Genomic DNA, 13,266 nt, shown 5'->3' on the forward strand with positions numbered 1-13,266 from the left:
TTGGTGAGAGATTTCCACGGAAGGTGTCGCTGTGTCTCACGTGAATGTGAAGCAAGCGCAAGGTGCGCGCGGAGTACCTGTTTTCATCCCACCACAGCCAAAACTTTGGATCCGTTGATCGCATGAGCGCACATTAGTAGTTACGCGGGTTACTTGTGTTTACACTTTGAGGCGTGTATTTCCAAGTTAATCAATTGCCGTTTCAAAGAGAAATTGGTGTAAGTGTCCTCTTACTCAAGGTAAACGCGCATTTTAGCGCAACTTTTTGACCTCCCACTCGTGCTGTGACGCGCCTAGCCCTAGCAGCGGCTAGTAATAAATGAAAGGCGCAGTTTGAAGCGTCCAGTTCTGCTGCTTCAGACGCGCGTCAGCTCTGTCACATGCGGCGGAGCACATTCAGACAGGACGGGAGGTATTTTAGATGTACTTTCTGACACTTTTTGCTTTTTGTTATTAGAAAAAGTCATGTAGCTTACTTGTTTTATTCATAAGGAGTTCTCAAAAGCAGTGTTGTCAGTGTTTTGGGAGCGTGCAGTAACGGAACAGTTGAACCGTTTGGCGTTGCAGTGCTTCTATTGATCGCTCTGGACTGAAGCAGCAAACCACTGGAATACATTATCAGCGATTCAGCCTCACAAAATGAGCGGCGGTAAGAGGTAAGAGCCCAAAGCCTGCTCCTGTATTTATCGGGTCTGTGATCAGGATTATAGTTCAGTTAACAAGCCTCGTCCAGTTCATAGTAGAATAGCATCTGAACCCCCCCTCCCTGCAACAACAGACACTGAATTTACATGAAATATAAACACTGAGTGCTGAGTCTGGGACAAAACATATTCCACAACTTACAGTAGCCTAGTTTACGTCCCATCTTTTTTGTCAGCATTGCCAGATAGGAAAACTTTGATAAAAATGAGATAATATCGAAGTCATCCTGGTCCTCTTTCCATGTTTCACCTGTTGTGAGTTCAACAACATCACAGGCTCTGGTGAATTCTTTTTTGTTGTTGTTGTAATTTTAAGTAACTGATGATTAAGTAATTGATGACTCATGATTTCTGCCATAGCTGGTTATGTCAACTCCATCACACAAGACATACTGTTGGATATTTGGATAATCTCATTATTAGTAAAACTTGGCTAATTTATCAGCACCTTAGATTTTCAAACTGGTGACAGTTCAGAATAGAAGCTGAGAATCCATTTCATTCATGTCAAAATTTACATTCACATGCAATATATTCTGCACCCAAACATAGGTAAGTAAGTGCCTCTCATGTTTTTTAGGAGATTCACTCAAAACAATTTGTTAATATGTGAACTTATTTACATATATTTTTATTTCACCTTTTTAGCCTGTTATGTCCCAGTACTCAATAAATCAGTGATACAAAATCTAAATATACAAGTTAATATTTAAAGAAGAGTGATTTATCTTACACTTAGGAGATTCCAGTCAGGAGTTGAGGTCAGATATGTAATCCAGTTATGCATAAAACACTAAAGAAATCTGAAAAGAGGAGAGTTCATTCCTTAATGGGTATATTGCCACTTTAGATTTGTATTTATTTTGCTGCAGTTAAATGGTTGAAAATTGTTATGTTTTGCTTGTATTTTTAAGTGTGGGTGTAGTTTATTATGCTAGTTTGTCATATTTTATGTATGCTTAAACAACAGTTCACCCAACTATTTGCAAGAAACCGTGAACCCATCTGATATGAAGGAGCACTGTTGGTGCTTGCTGTGACAATGTCTGTTCTATAGGTGGCAATGAAGATTGGGGAAGGAAGAGGGATAGTTTAGGGAAGTAACAGTCAGAGTCTGATGTTAAAAAAACAGTTTAAGTGCTGATATCGTTTTCTTTTTGCCTTACTTTATAATGGTCGACAAAAGCATTTTCCAAGAGATTTTTATCCTTTAACAAACTGGATAAATTGAGAGCCTTCCATTGCCTCCAAGAGAATTGTTTTCCTTACAATTTTGTACGTTCTGTACAAATGAGATTACTATAAACAGGATTGTTTTGTCTGTGGTTATCATATGGGTTATGAATTTTGACATTGTCCATAAAGCTGGTATTGTTGATGGTTGCTATTAACAGTCCTAACTTAGCTATGTGTAAAGTCTAGGTGTTAGAAACATGGTCATGTCCAACCCCTCTGTTAAACTTATTCACTGACCTATTAACCAGTCATCTAGTATTATATCATGTCACAGATAACCAAACACCTCTGTTTGTGTCGCACCTGCCATATGTAGTTATTGTTTAACAACATGTATAAGTGTAAAACCCTGCAGGCTTCAGTAATATGGCTTGGTAAGTGTAATACTAACTTAACTTTTAACTTTCATAAAAGTTAAATAGCCCCTTGAATGACACAAATCTTGACGTGCTGTAGAGCTTCACTTTGCCAGAATTACAACATAGGCTCAATGGAAAAGCGTGCCTACCTACATTTTTTGCAAGAATCCAAAATGTACCTATACATACAATTCACTGCAGTTTCCAGCGGAAATTAACACTAGAGGCAGTAAAAAAATCAATTAAGAAAAACTTATTTTCGTATAACATGTATTATATCATTTTTATATAACACTTTTACCATAGTGCATGATCTCTGAATTAATACATCTTATGTTTGTATCACATAACCAGCTCCATACGTATGGCTTTTCAGACATAGTAAACTTGATCAATAGCTCACCCGGTGCAACATTGTATGCTGAGTGCTCAGGCACAAATCCCATGAAAATGGCATGGTTGATTCAGCAAATGCATTTTTATCGAATAGGTTTAGTATAGGGTTTACTGTGGGTGGTACTTTATTTACATATAACAACCAATGTACTAACCTGTTGCCAGATTCATGTTCGAATTTCAGATACAACTTTTAGTGCCACTCACTGGACATTTCACTTTAAAAGTGTTACTTTGAACGTGTTATGAAATGTGCAAGAAGCAGTGTAATATCATGTTGTTGAAATGTCACCACAGGCACATTTGTTCAATGAGCCTGGGTTCCAGAATTGAGTGTTTAAACTTGCCATCTTTTCAGCATGCTTGATTGCATCTAGTTGAGATATGCAGTGACACTGGGCGCTCAGGAGCTCTGCGCTCTTATCAGAGAAACAAGCTCTTTCCTTCCTGTTTGTGTTTACATCTTGGTTTCTATTTATGATTTGTAAAAATGTAATGAGCCCATAGAGGAAATCATTATCTAACGTGTGTTCTCTGGGCATTAAATGTTTTTAATGGATTTTAGAAGTGAAAAGCACTCTATTATCGAACCTCTAAAGATGATTGTGATCTGAACAAATAACATCATATCCATTTACTGCACACTTTTAGTCACACCTCTGTTCCTGAAAGAGAATGTCAGTGTCTGAATTGTTTCGGTCTGGTCTTTGGACTTCTTTCTAAAGTGTCAAAGAGCAGTCACACCTTGCTTGGAGCAATAATCTTTATCCCTAGTGGGCAAATGGCTACATGCTCCCCCAGATGCAAATGTAAAGTTCACTACATAGAGTTTACAGCATACCTTTTATATGGAGAGTGTGTTGAAGTCTCAGTGAAAAATTTGAGATGTATTAATGGACATAACAACATACTCTTTGGAAACTTAATGGCTTAAAACAGTCTTAAATCATTGTGATACTCACAATGTTGCTGTTGCTTAATTTTACTAGGCAGTCTTAGCCAGGCAGAACACGTCAGATAAAGGTTTAAGTGCTTACATAAGTCCACTCAGAGTTGATTAACAATCATCTTATAGAAAATGTAAATGCTAACTCTGTGTTTTGTTGGTTCAAGTAAGAAATTGATTTGGCTCAAAGTATCGAAATTAACATAATATAACCGACTTTATTAAAAAAACTGTAAGGAATAACATACCACCTCTACTCTTATTTTTGTAAAATGCCAAACAGGAAATGAGTTCATTTCAGCCCTGCTATGGATCTTTATCCTCCTCATTCCAGACATCCAGTACATGAGTGTTTCTTGCTGTATGTTTTTGGTCCACTTAGACATTTATTTTATTTTATTTTATTTTACACAACCTTTTACATACAGTACACTCCATAAATGTATTAAAAAATGATCTACTGGTGAAAAAAATATATAAGAATACTGAAATATGATTTCAGCCTTGCTATACATTTTTGTCCTCCTCATTTCAAACATTCTAAATATTGGATTCTTTTTTTAGAACTATAGTATTTTCTGGAATGTAAGTCATTGTAAAACATTGTTTCAGATGGAGTTATATTCCAAAGCGCCTTCACAGGGATTTTACATTTTTCCATTATTAGTAAAACTTGGCTAATTTATCAGCACCTTAGATTTTCAAACTGGTGACAGTTCAGAATAGAAGCTGAGAATCCATTTCATTCATGTCAAAATTTACATTCACATGCAATATATTCTGCACCCAAACATAGGTAAGTAAGTGCCTCTCATGTTTTTTAGGAGATTCACTCAAAACAATTTGTTAATATGTGAACTTATTTACATATATTTTTATTTCACCTTTTTAGCCTGTTATGTCCCAGTACTCAATAAATCAGTGATACAAAATCTAAATATACAAGTTAATATTTAAAGAAGAGTGATTTATCTTACACTTAGGAGATTCCAGTCAGGAGTTGAGGTCAGATATGTAATCCAGTTATGCATAAAACACTAAAGAAATCTGAAAAGAGGAGAGTTCATTCCTTAATGGGTATATTGCCACTTTAGATTTGTATTTATTTTGCTGCAGTTAAATGGTTGAAAATTGTTATGTTTTGCTTGTATTTTTAAGTGTGGGTGTAGTTTATTATGCTAGTTTGTCATATTTTATGTATGCTTAAACAACAGTTCACCCAACTATTTGCAAGAAACCGTGAACCCATCTGATATGAAGGAGCACTGTTGGTGCTTGCTGTGACAATGTCTGTTCTATAGGTGGCAATGAAGATTGGGGAAGGAAGAGGGATAGTTTAGGGAAGTAACAGTCAGAGTCTGATGTTAAAAAAACAGTTTAAGTGCTGATATCGTTTTCTTTTTGCCTTACTTTATAATGGTCGACAAAAGCATTTTCCAAGAGATTTTTATCCTTTAACAAACTGGATAAATTGAGAGCCTTCCATTGCCTCCAAGAGAATTGTTTTCCTTACAATTTTGTACGTTCTGTACAAATGAGATTACTATAAACAGGATTGTTTTGTCTGTGGTTATCATATGGGTTATGAATTTTGACATTGTCCATAAAGCTGGTATTGTTGATGGTTGCTATTAACAGTCCTAACTTAGCTATGTGTAAAGTCTAGGTGTTAGAAACATGGTCATGTCCAACCCCTCTGTTAAACTTATTCACTGACCTATTAACCAGTCATCTAGTATTATATCATGTCACAGATAACCAAACACCTCTGTTTGTGTCGCACCTGCCATATGTAGTTATTGTTTAACAACATGTATAAGTGTAAAACCCTGCAGGCTTCAGTAATATGGCTTGGTAAGTGTAATACTAACTTAACTTTTAACTTTCATAAAAGTTAAATAGCCCCTTGAATGACACAAATCTTGACGTGCTGTAGAGCTTCACTTTGCCAGAATTACAACATAGGCTCAATGGAAAAGCGTGCCTACCTACATTTTTTGCAAGAATCCAAAATGTACCTATACATACAATTCACTGCAGTTTCCAGCGGAAATTAACACTAGAGGCAGTAAAAAAATCAATTAAGAAAAACTTATTTTCGTATAACATGTATTATATCATTTTTATATAACACTTTTACCATAGTGCATGATCTCTGAATTAATACATCTTATGTTTGTATCACATAACCAGCTCCATACGTATGGCTTTTCAGACATAGTAAACTTGATCAATAGCTCACCCGGTGCAACATTGTATGCTGAGTGCTCAGGCACAAATCCCATGAAAATGGCATGGTTGATTCAGCAAATGCATTTTTATCGAATAGGTTTAGTATAGGGTTTACTGTGGGTGGTACTTTATTTACATATAACAACCAATGTACTAACCTGTTGCCAGATTCATGTTCGAATTTCAGATACAACTTTTAGTGCCACTCACTGGACATTTCACTTTAAAAGTGTTACTTTGAACGTGTTATGAAATGTGCAAGAAGCAGTGTAATATCATGTTGTTGAAATGTCACCACAGGCACATTTGTTCAATGAGCCTGGGTTCCAGAATTGAGTGTTTAAACTTGCCATCTTTTCAGCATGCTTGATTGCATCTAGTTGAGATATGCAGTGACACTGGGCGCTCAGGAGCTCTGCGCTCTTATCAGAGAAACAAGCTCTTTCCTTCCTGTTTGTGTTTACATCTTGGTTTCTATTTATGATTTGTAAAAATGTAATGAGCCCATAGAGGAAATCATTATCTAACGTGTGTTCTCTGGGCATTAAATGTTTTTAATGGATTTTAGAAGTGAAAAGCACTCTATTATCGAACCTCTAAAGATGATTGTGATCTGAACAAATAACATCATATCCATTTACTGCACACTTTTAGTCACACCTCTGTTCCTGAAAGAGAATGTCAGTGTCTGAATTGTTTCGGTCTGGTCTTTGGACTTCTTTCTAAAGTGTCAAAGAGCAGTCACACCTTGCTTGGAGCAATAATCTTTATCCCTAGTGGGCAAATGGCTACATGCTCCCCCAGATGCAAATGTAAAGTTCACTACATAGAGTTTACAGCATACCTTTTATATGGAGAGTGTGTTGAAGTCTCAGTGAAAAATTTGAGATGTATTAATGGACATAACAACATACTCTTTGGAAACTTAATGGCTAAAAACAGTCTTAAATCATTGTGATACTCACAATGTTGCTGTTGCTTAATTTTACTAGGCAGTCTTAGCCAGGCAGAACATGTCAGATAAAGGTTTAAGTGCTTACATAAGTCCACTCAGAGTTGATTAACAATCATCTTATAGAAAATGTAAATGCTAACTCTGTGTTTTGTTGGTTCAAGTAAGAAATTGATTTGACTCAAAGTATCGAAATTAACATAATATAACCGACTTTATTAAAAAAACTGTAAGGAATAACATACCACCTCTACTCTTATTTTTGTAAAATGCCAAACAGGAAATGAGTTCATTTCAGCCCTGCTATGGATCTTTATCCTCCTCATTCCAGACATCCAGTACATGAGTGTTTCTTGCTGTATGTTTTTGGTCCACTTAGACATTTATTTTATTTTATTTTATTTTACACAACCTTTTACATACAGTACACTCCATAAATGTATTAAAAAATGATCTACTGGTGAAAAAAATATATAAGAATACTGAAATATGATTTCAGCCTTGCTATACATTTTTGTCCTCCTCATTTCAAACATTCTAAATATTGGATTCTTTTTTTAGAACTATAGTATTTTCTGGAATGTAAGTCATTGTAAAACATTGTTTCAGATGGAGTTATATTCCAAAGCGCCTTCACAGGGATTTTACATTTTTCATAATGTAATAATAAACCAGTGCAATAATTACCAGTGTTTTTTAAAAAATTTGTATCCTCTCAACAATGAGATTTTGACTTGGTGTGACTACAGTCAGGTGCGTGCGAACTACTTTTTAGGAAAATACAGTAAGCATTGTTTGTTTGTAAAGTTTCCTATATCAGGTCAGATTAGGTCATGTTTCATTATTGATCTAATGCTAGGGCATATAATGCCCCATAATCGCTTGAGTATAATAGACCAGCTGGAGAAATCCGATTGTCATAAATAGCGTTTGAGACCATGCTCAGTGTTTATTCCACCCACATGTAACGTGATGTATTAGCATTAGTATCGCTCATTAGTTGATCTGAAATCTGTGTGTGGCAGCCCGGCTCACACCTCCTGGACATCAGACTCAATTAGCATCTTACTAGGCTGCCCAGCCCGTCCCATCCCCCAGAGACCGGATTACCCTCCCAATGTTTACCTGACCGCTCCTGTGTCCCCTCAAGGGCAGCACTCAGAACAGGACTGTGCCCCATAAGTTACACCGCACATCTACTAACCAGGGCTGGATCCAGACCAAAGACTCACCCCTTGTTAGCGTTACCTGCTAACCTGGGAACATGGCTAGTACTAGCAGAAACACACTGCAAGTGAATGAGCCTCGCCGCTATGGCTCCACGTTGTCTTTAGAAGAGAAATGTGAGCAGTCTTTTTTCCTCTTTTACTACTACAGGATGGAGGATGAGGCCGTGCTGGACAGAGGGGCCTCGTTACTCAAAAACGTATGTGATCAGGAAGAAGTTGAAGGTAAGTACCTCATTTTTAGTCTAAAGTCAATTTTTGATTTGGAATGTGTACTATTTTAAAGTTTGAAGCCTTGGAACTGTTTCTCATTGTGAAGTCATTTGGGTTTTGCTGTGATACAGTTAGATTTGAGTGGTACGTTTAGTATGTTTACTTTAGAGTGATGAAGATGTAGAGCACAAATACCTGGTGACTTTGTGTTTACCTTGCCAACTTCCTTCCGGTCCAAAGATAGATTTAAATGAGTGTTAGTGTGTGTTGTTTATCAGAATGCCATTGAAGAGCATGTTTAGGAAAGTACTTTAAAGGTTTTTTTTAATGACTTTGTCAGATAACTATCAGAATAAGTTTTTGAAGCTTTTACAAAACGAAATAAAAATAAAACAAGACACTCAATAAAATAAGTGAATTATCAAATATATATTTAATTATTTGTTGTAACATAATCGCTACCTCAGTATGATCTATTAATGTGAACTAATTCAAGGCTTAATAAAAAAGCACAGTGATTAATAGGTCCACAACAGTTGTCTGAGCTATACAGCAGATATCTTTAGCTTTTGAATGATTGCAGGGAGGAGAGATGGACCTGTATTTCATCTTCTTTCTTTCTTCAATTTGCATGACTTTAAGTGCTCCTTATCCTTTCAGCCCTGATTGAACACCGTTCCTCCTCTTGCTGTCAGAGTGTGGCAGAGGCTGTGTTCACAATGAATAATAGCTTAGCTCACTGAATACTACACAGTATAAACTCTATACAGCCTGTTATTCTTTAAAACAGGAATGAAATCAGTATGTTACTGTTGCATGTGCATGTGTCCAGTTATGATCTTGGGAAAAAAAATGCATATTAATGTCAGTTTGTGCAAAAAAAACAACACAAAAACAAATAAACAAGCATGCACAAAAACTTCACTAATTCATCACAGTGGTCAAGGTCAACTCTGACTACAATTTAAAATTAATAGTGTACAACAGTCATCTGTGCATACTGAATATTTGCATACTATGCATAGTATTATACATACCATATATTGCAGAGATAGTAAGACTAGTATGTCAGAATTATTTAAATGGGATTACTATCACTGCTATTTAAATGGAAATTGGAGAGCCACATGTACATTGAATTTTGGTTTCGTTTTGCCGTTGATGGTTTGCCTAATTTAGTAACATATGCTTAAAAGTCCAGTTTACATTTATAATCATTTTATTTGGTGCTGGTAAGGTTTTTTAAAATTATTTTTGAAAGAAGTATCTTATGCTCACAAGGGAGGATGAAAAATACAGTAAAACAATAATATTGTGAAATATTATTACAATGTAAACAAACTGTTTTCTATTGTAGTATATATAAAAATGTATTTTTGTCAGCAGCCTTTACTCCAGTCTTCTTAAGTGCCACATGATCCTTCAGAAATCAGATCCACAGATCCTCATATGCTGATTTGCTGCTCATATTATTATTATCAATGTTGAAAACAGTTTTTGGTGCTTAATATTCGTGTGGAAACCATGAAACATTTTTTTTTTCAAGATTCTGTGATGAATAGAAAGTTCAAAAGAACAGCATTTATTTAAAATAGAAATCATTTGTAACGTTATAAATGTCTTTACTGTAAATTTTTTATAAATTTAATGCATCTTTATTGAATGAAAGTATTCATTTCATAAAAAAAAAAAAATTAATCTTGCTGACCCCACTTTTGAACGGTAGTACAATGAAAAGAACATTAGTCTTAGAAATCCGCCTGCTAGACAAAGATCCCATATGTGGCAGTTCTTTTAGGTAGAGCTTTATTAGCAGCTATATTAACATGCAGAGTGGTGTGTTGCTATCTTCTGTACTTGTACCCTCCAACTCAACAGCTCTGTTACTACGGTAACACAAGTTGCTCAGATGTTGAAGCCCATAGGGCCCAGCCAGATTCAGGGAATATGCTTTATCCAGTGACGAATTGCGTGCCACTCCAATTTAGGCCTCTTTCTATGGTCGCAGTTTATCTTTGTCATTTGTTCATGGCCCCAACTATTGCAAGGTGTAGCGATATGCATATTGCGATATGTACTTTTGCGATATTTTGATATATTGCACAGCCATAATGCAAACAAACACGTCACCTTTGTAAAGAAAATTTGGACAGCATTCAAATGCAGTGATCTTTAGCTGGCAGTGAAAGCAAAAAGAGACAGCAGGGCTGTGAATCCAGTTTCAAGTACATAATTTACATTCAAGTATCATAATTTATAAGAATGGATGATGTATCTTATGACTTTGCACAAAATAAATAGATTATTGTGTTATGGTTCAGGGGATAATCATCTGGTCATACTCAGAACCTTAGGGGTGGAAGCACGTCTTTTAGTTTAAAGTACTGGAGACAGGGTTAATGTAAGATTGTCTCTGTTTGAGAAGAAACACATTAATACTATCATAAAAACAGGAGTACAGTCATACAGTATATTATCAATATAATAAAATGAAAAACATAGATCAACTTTTTTTTTTTTGAAGAAGTCTCCACACAAAAAAATCCAGCCCTTGGTTTTCAACCCAGTACATCCTGAATCTGTTTTGCATAAAATATGTTAATTTACATGCAACATATTGGAAAGTAAGTAATTTTAGACCAAATAGAAATTAGAATAGACCAAATTGACATAGAAAATAAAGACAATGCAAAAGCAATACAGAATCTTCTTGCATGAACTAATTTGGCTCATCTATAGTCATATGGAGATCTTTCCATTTAAGACATGTTGCTACTGCTTCCAATGGCTTCATCTGTCGACTAATGGTGAGGATTGTCCTGCGTTTAACCTTGTCACACTAGGTTATGTTGTGAGGCTCATGAATCACTGTGGTGGTCTGTTAGTCTCTCTGATGGTGTGAATCATGATCACTGTGTGACCTGTGGCACCACAGCTGGGGTGAAGATGTAAAGATGGCGTTGTAAGTGAAAAATAAGATGCACCTGAATAAATTCTAATGGGATTTATTTGTTTGTTTTGCTGTACTTTTTTCTTTGACTTTTAACTGGTGTATAAAACCTTCATTTGATATGCGCTCTGTAACCCTGTCACTGCTTTTCATGAAAATCCTATGAATTATAAAAATTCAGTGCATCAAATAAGAATAATTTTTTGGCTCCATAATAAATTGCTTTACTTAAAGTAAAGTAAAGGTGTTGGTTGAACACTGACTCTTAAAGGGATAGTTCACCCAAAAATGAAAATTCTGTCATTAATTACTTACCCTCATGTTGATCCAAACCCGTTCATCTTTGGAACACAAATTAAGTTATTTTTGATGGAATCTGATAGCTCTCTGACCCTCCCATAGACAGCAAGGGTACTACCACGATCAACGTCCAGAAGCGTATGCTGTTCTCTGTCAGCTGCGCCACGCGGATACGTTTTCTACGTTGTTTGTGCTTTGATTTGAACGAAAACAATGTATCCGTGTGGTGCGGCTGACACAGAACAACATAATACTGTTTGCATTCAGTGGATACTCTCCAAAATGGTGCTAGGGTGACACGGAGGAGACGAATTGTTGAATAAAGTCGTTTTTTTTTCTTTTGCGCACAAAAAGTATTCTCGTAGCTTCGTAATATTACGAGGAATTATTTTACAGATCTCCTTGCTAAGTTTCTGGACGTTGATCGTGGTAGTACCCTTGCTGTCTATGGGACAGCACACTGTGCTAATGCAAATTGATTATTTGACAATTTATGCCATGTTTGAAAATTTTGATTATTAAACATCTTAGTTCAGTTGTAGCATTAGCCTGGAGAAGCTTTGAATTCTCAGAATGAAACATGAAGTTCCAAAAAAGTTACACAGTAACACAGTGTTGGGATGTAGCTTTAACAGATGGACAACTTGTGACTGAGGGAGAGACATGAAAAGTGTCTGTATGATATGGATCAAAACACTGGACGTTCCGCACTACCTGCTAGCTCTCTCAGCCAAAATATTTAGTTTATTTTAGCTTGAGTCGGTTAGTTCTGTATGAGTTTATCTACGTCATCAAGAGCCTTTTAGATATACTAAGGGGAATTCACTCAGAATGAGTTGCAGCCACTGATAGTGTTGTTATTGAAGATGCTGCCTGTGATGTGTTCGCTCCTGATTCACTAAAGGAATAATGCAAATTCTACATCATTCCACCATCCTGTCACCTGATTTGTCTCTAAAATTTTAAATGCCAAAAGTGCATTAAATTGCACTCTCTGGATAGGCCTATATCGTCTCTGTTACGTATGGTAACCCTCGTTCCCTGAAGGAGGGAATGGAGACGTCATGTCAGATGACCGACGAATTGGGATCTTGCTTAGAGAGACCAATCTACTTCGAGTGTAAACTAAGCGAGCCAATGCACATTGGCATGCGATTATTGCATCCAACTGCTGCTGATCACAGCGTGAGTATAAGTAGGCAGCAGATGCAGCGCATATTCAGGTTTTCGCTGAGGAGCTGAGCCGGTGACCCGGCCGCTCAGCGGTGGTACAGGAGCTGTGGCGACGGGACGTGATACTCCGTTCCCTCCTTCAGGGAACGAGGGTTACCATACGTAACCGAGACGTTCCCTTTCAGTCGGTCACTCCCGACGTCACGTCGGATGACCGACGAATTGGGATCCTACCAAAAGGCCACAGCTACTGCCCCTTCCAGTGTCCTGTGGAAGCCACCTGCTCCCCTACTTTTTGATGTAGGCCAGGGCTTACACAAGAGGACCAGCTACTGCTACTATGGCACTACCCAATAAGTAAGACTGGATAACACTGGGAAAACGTACCCGTTCTACTTGGAACAGGGGCGTTACGGAAGCTCGAACCTTCCCGAAGGAGGTTTCGGAAGCAATACACATATGAACATCCCTTAGGTGCATATGGAAGAATGGAGGTGATTGAACCCTCTTGGAATGGCAGAAGTCTGCCGGGGAAACACGGGCTCAAGGCTATACCGTGGACTTTACACATATGGGATC

General features: G+C 36.9%; 1 protein-coding gene across 1 annotated transcript in view; it reads left to right on the forward strand.

Annotated features, from left to right (window-relative positions):
- Positions 1 to 357: 357 nt before the first annotated feature.
- The window catches only part of slc4a4a (solute carrier family 4 member 4a), an 85,397-nt gene continuing 72,488 nt past the window's right edge, over positions 358 to 13,266 (forward strand). Inside the window, exons 1-3 of the mRNA XM_016256070.1 lie at positions 358 to 412; positions 493 to 656; positions 8,203 to 8,276. Of these exons, the coding sequence (XP_016111556.1) occupies positions 640 to 656; positions 8,203 to 8,276 (91 nt within the window). The 5' untranslated portion in view covers positions 358 to 412; positions 493 to 639. The remainder of the gene's footprint in view (positions 413 to 492; positions 657 to 8,202; positions 8,277 to 13,266) is intronic.

This window comes from Sinocyclocheilus grahami, unplaced genomic scaffold (assembly GCF_001515645.1).
Source record: "Sinocyclocheilus grahami isolate Dianchi unplaced genomic scaffold, SAMN03320097.WGS_v1.1 scaffold1392.1, whole genome shotgun sequence".
Classification (NCBI taxonomy): Eukaryota; Metazoa; Chordata; class Actinopteri; order Cypriniformes; family Cyprinidae; genus Sinocyclocheilus; species Sinocyclocheilus grahami.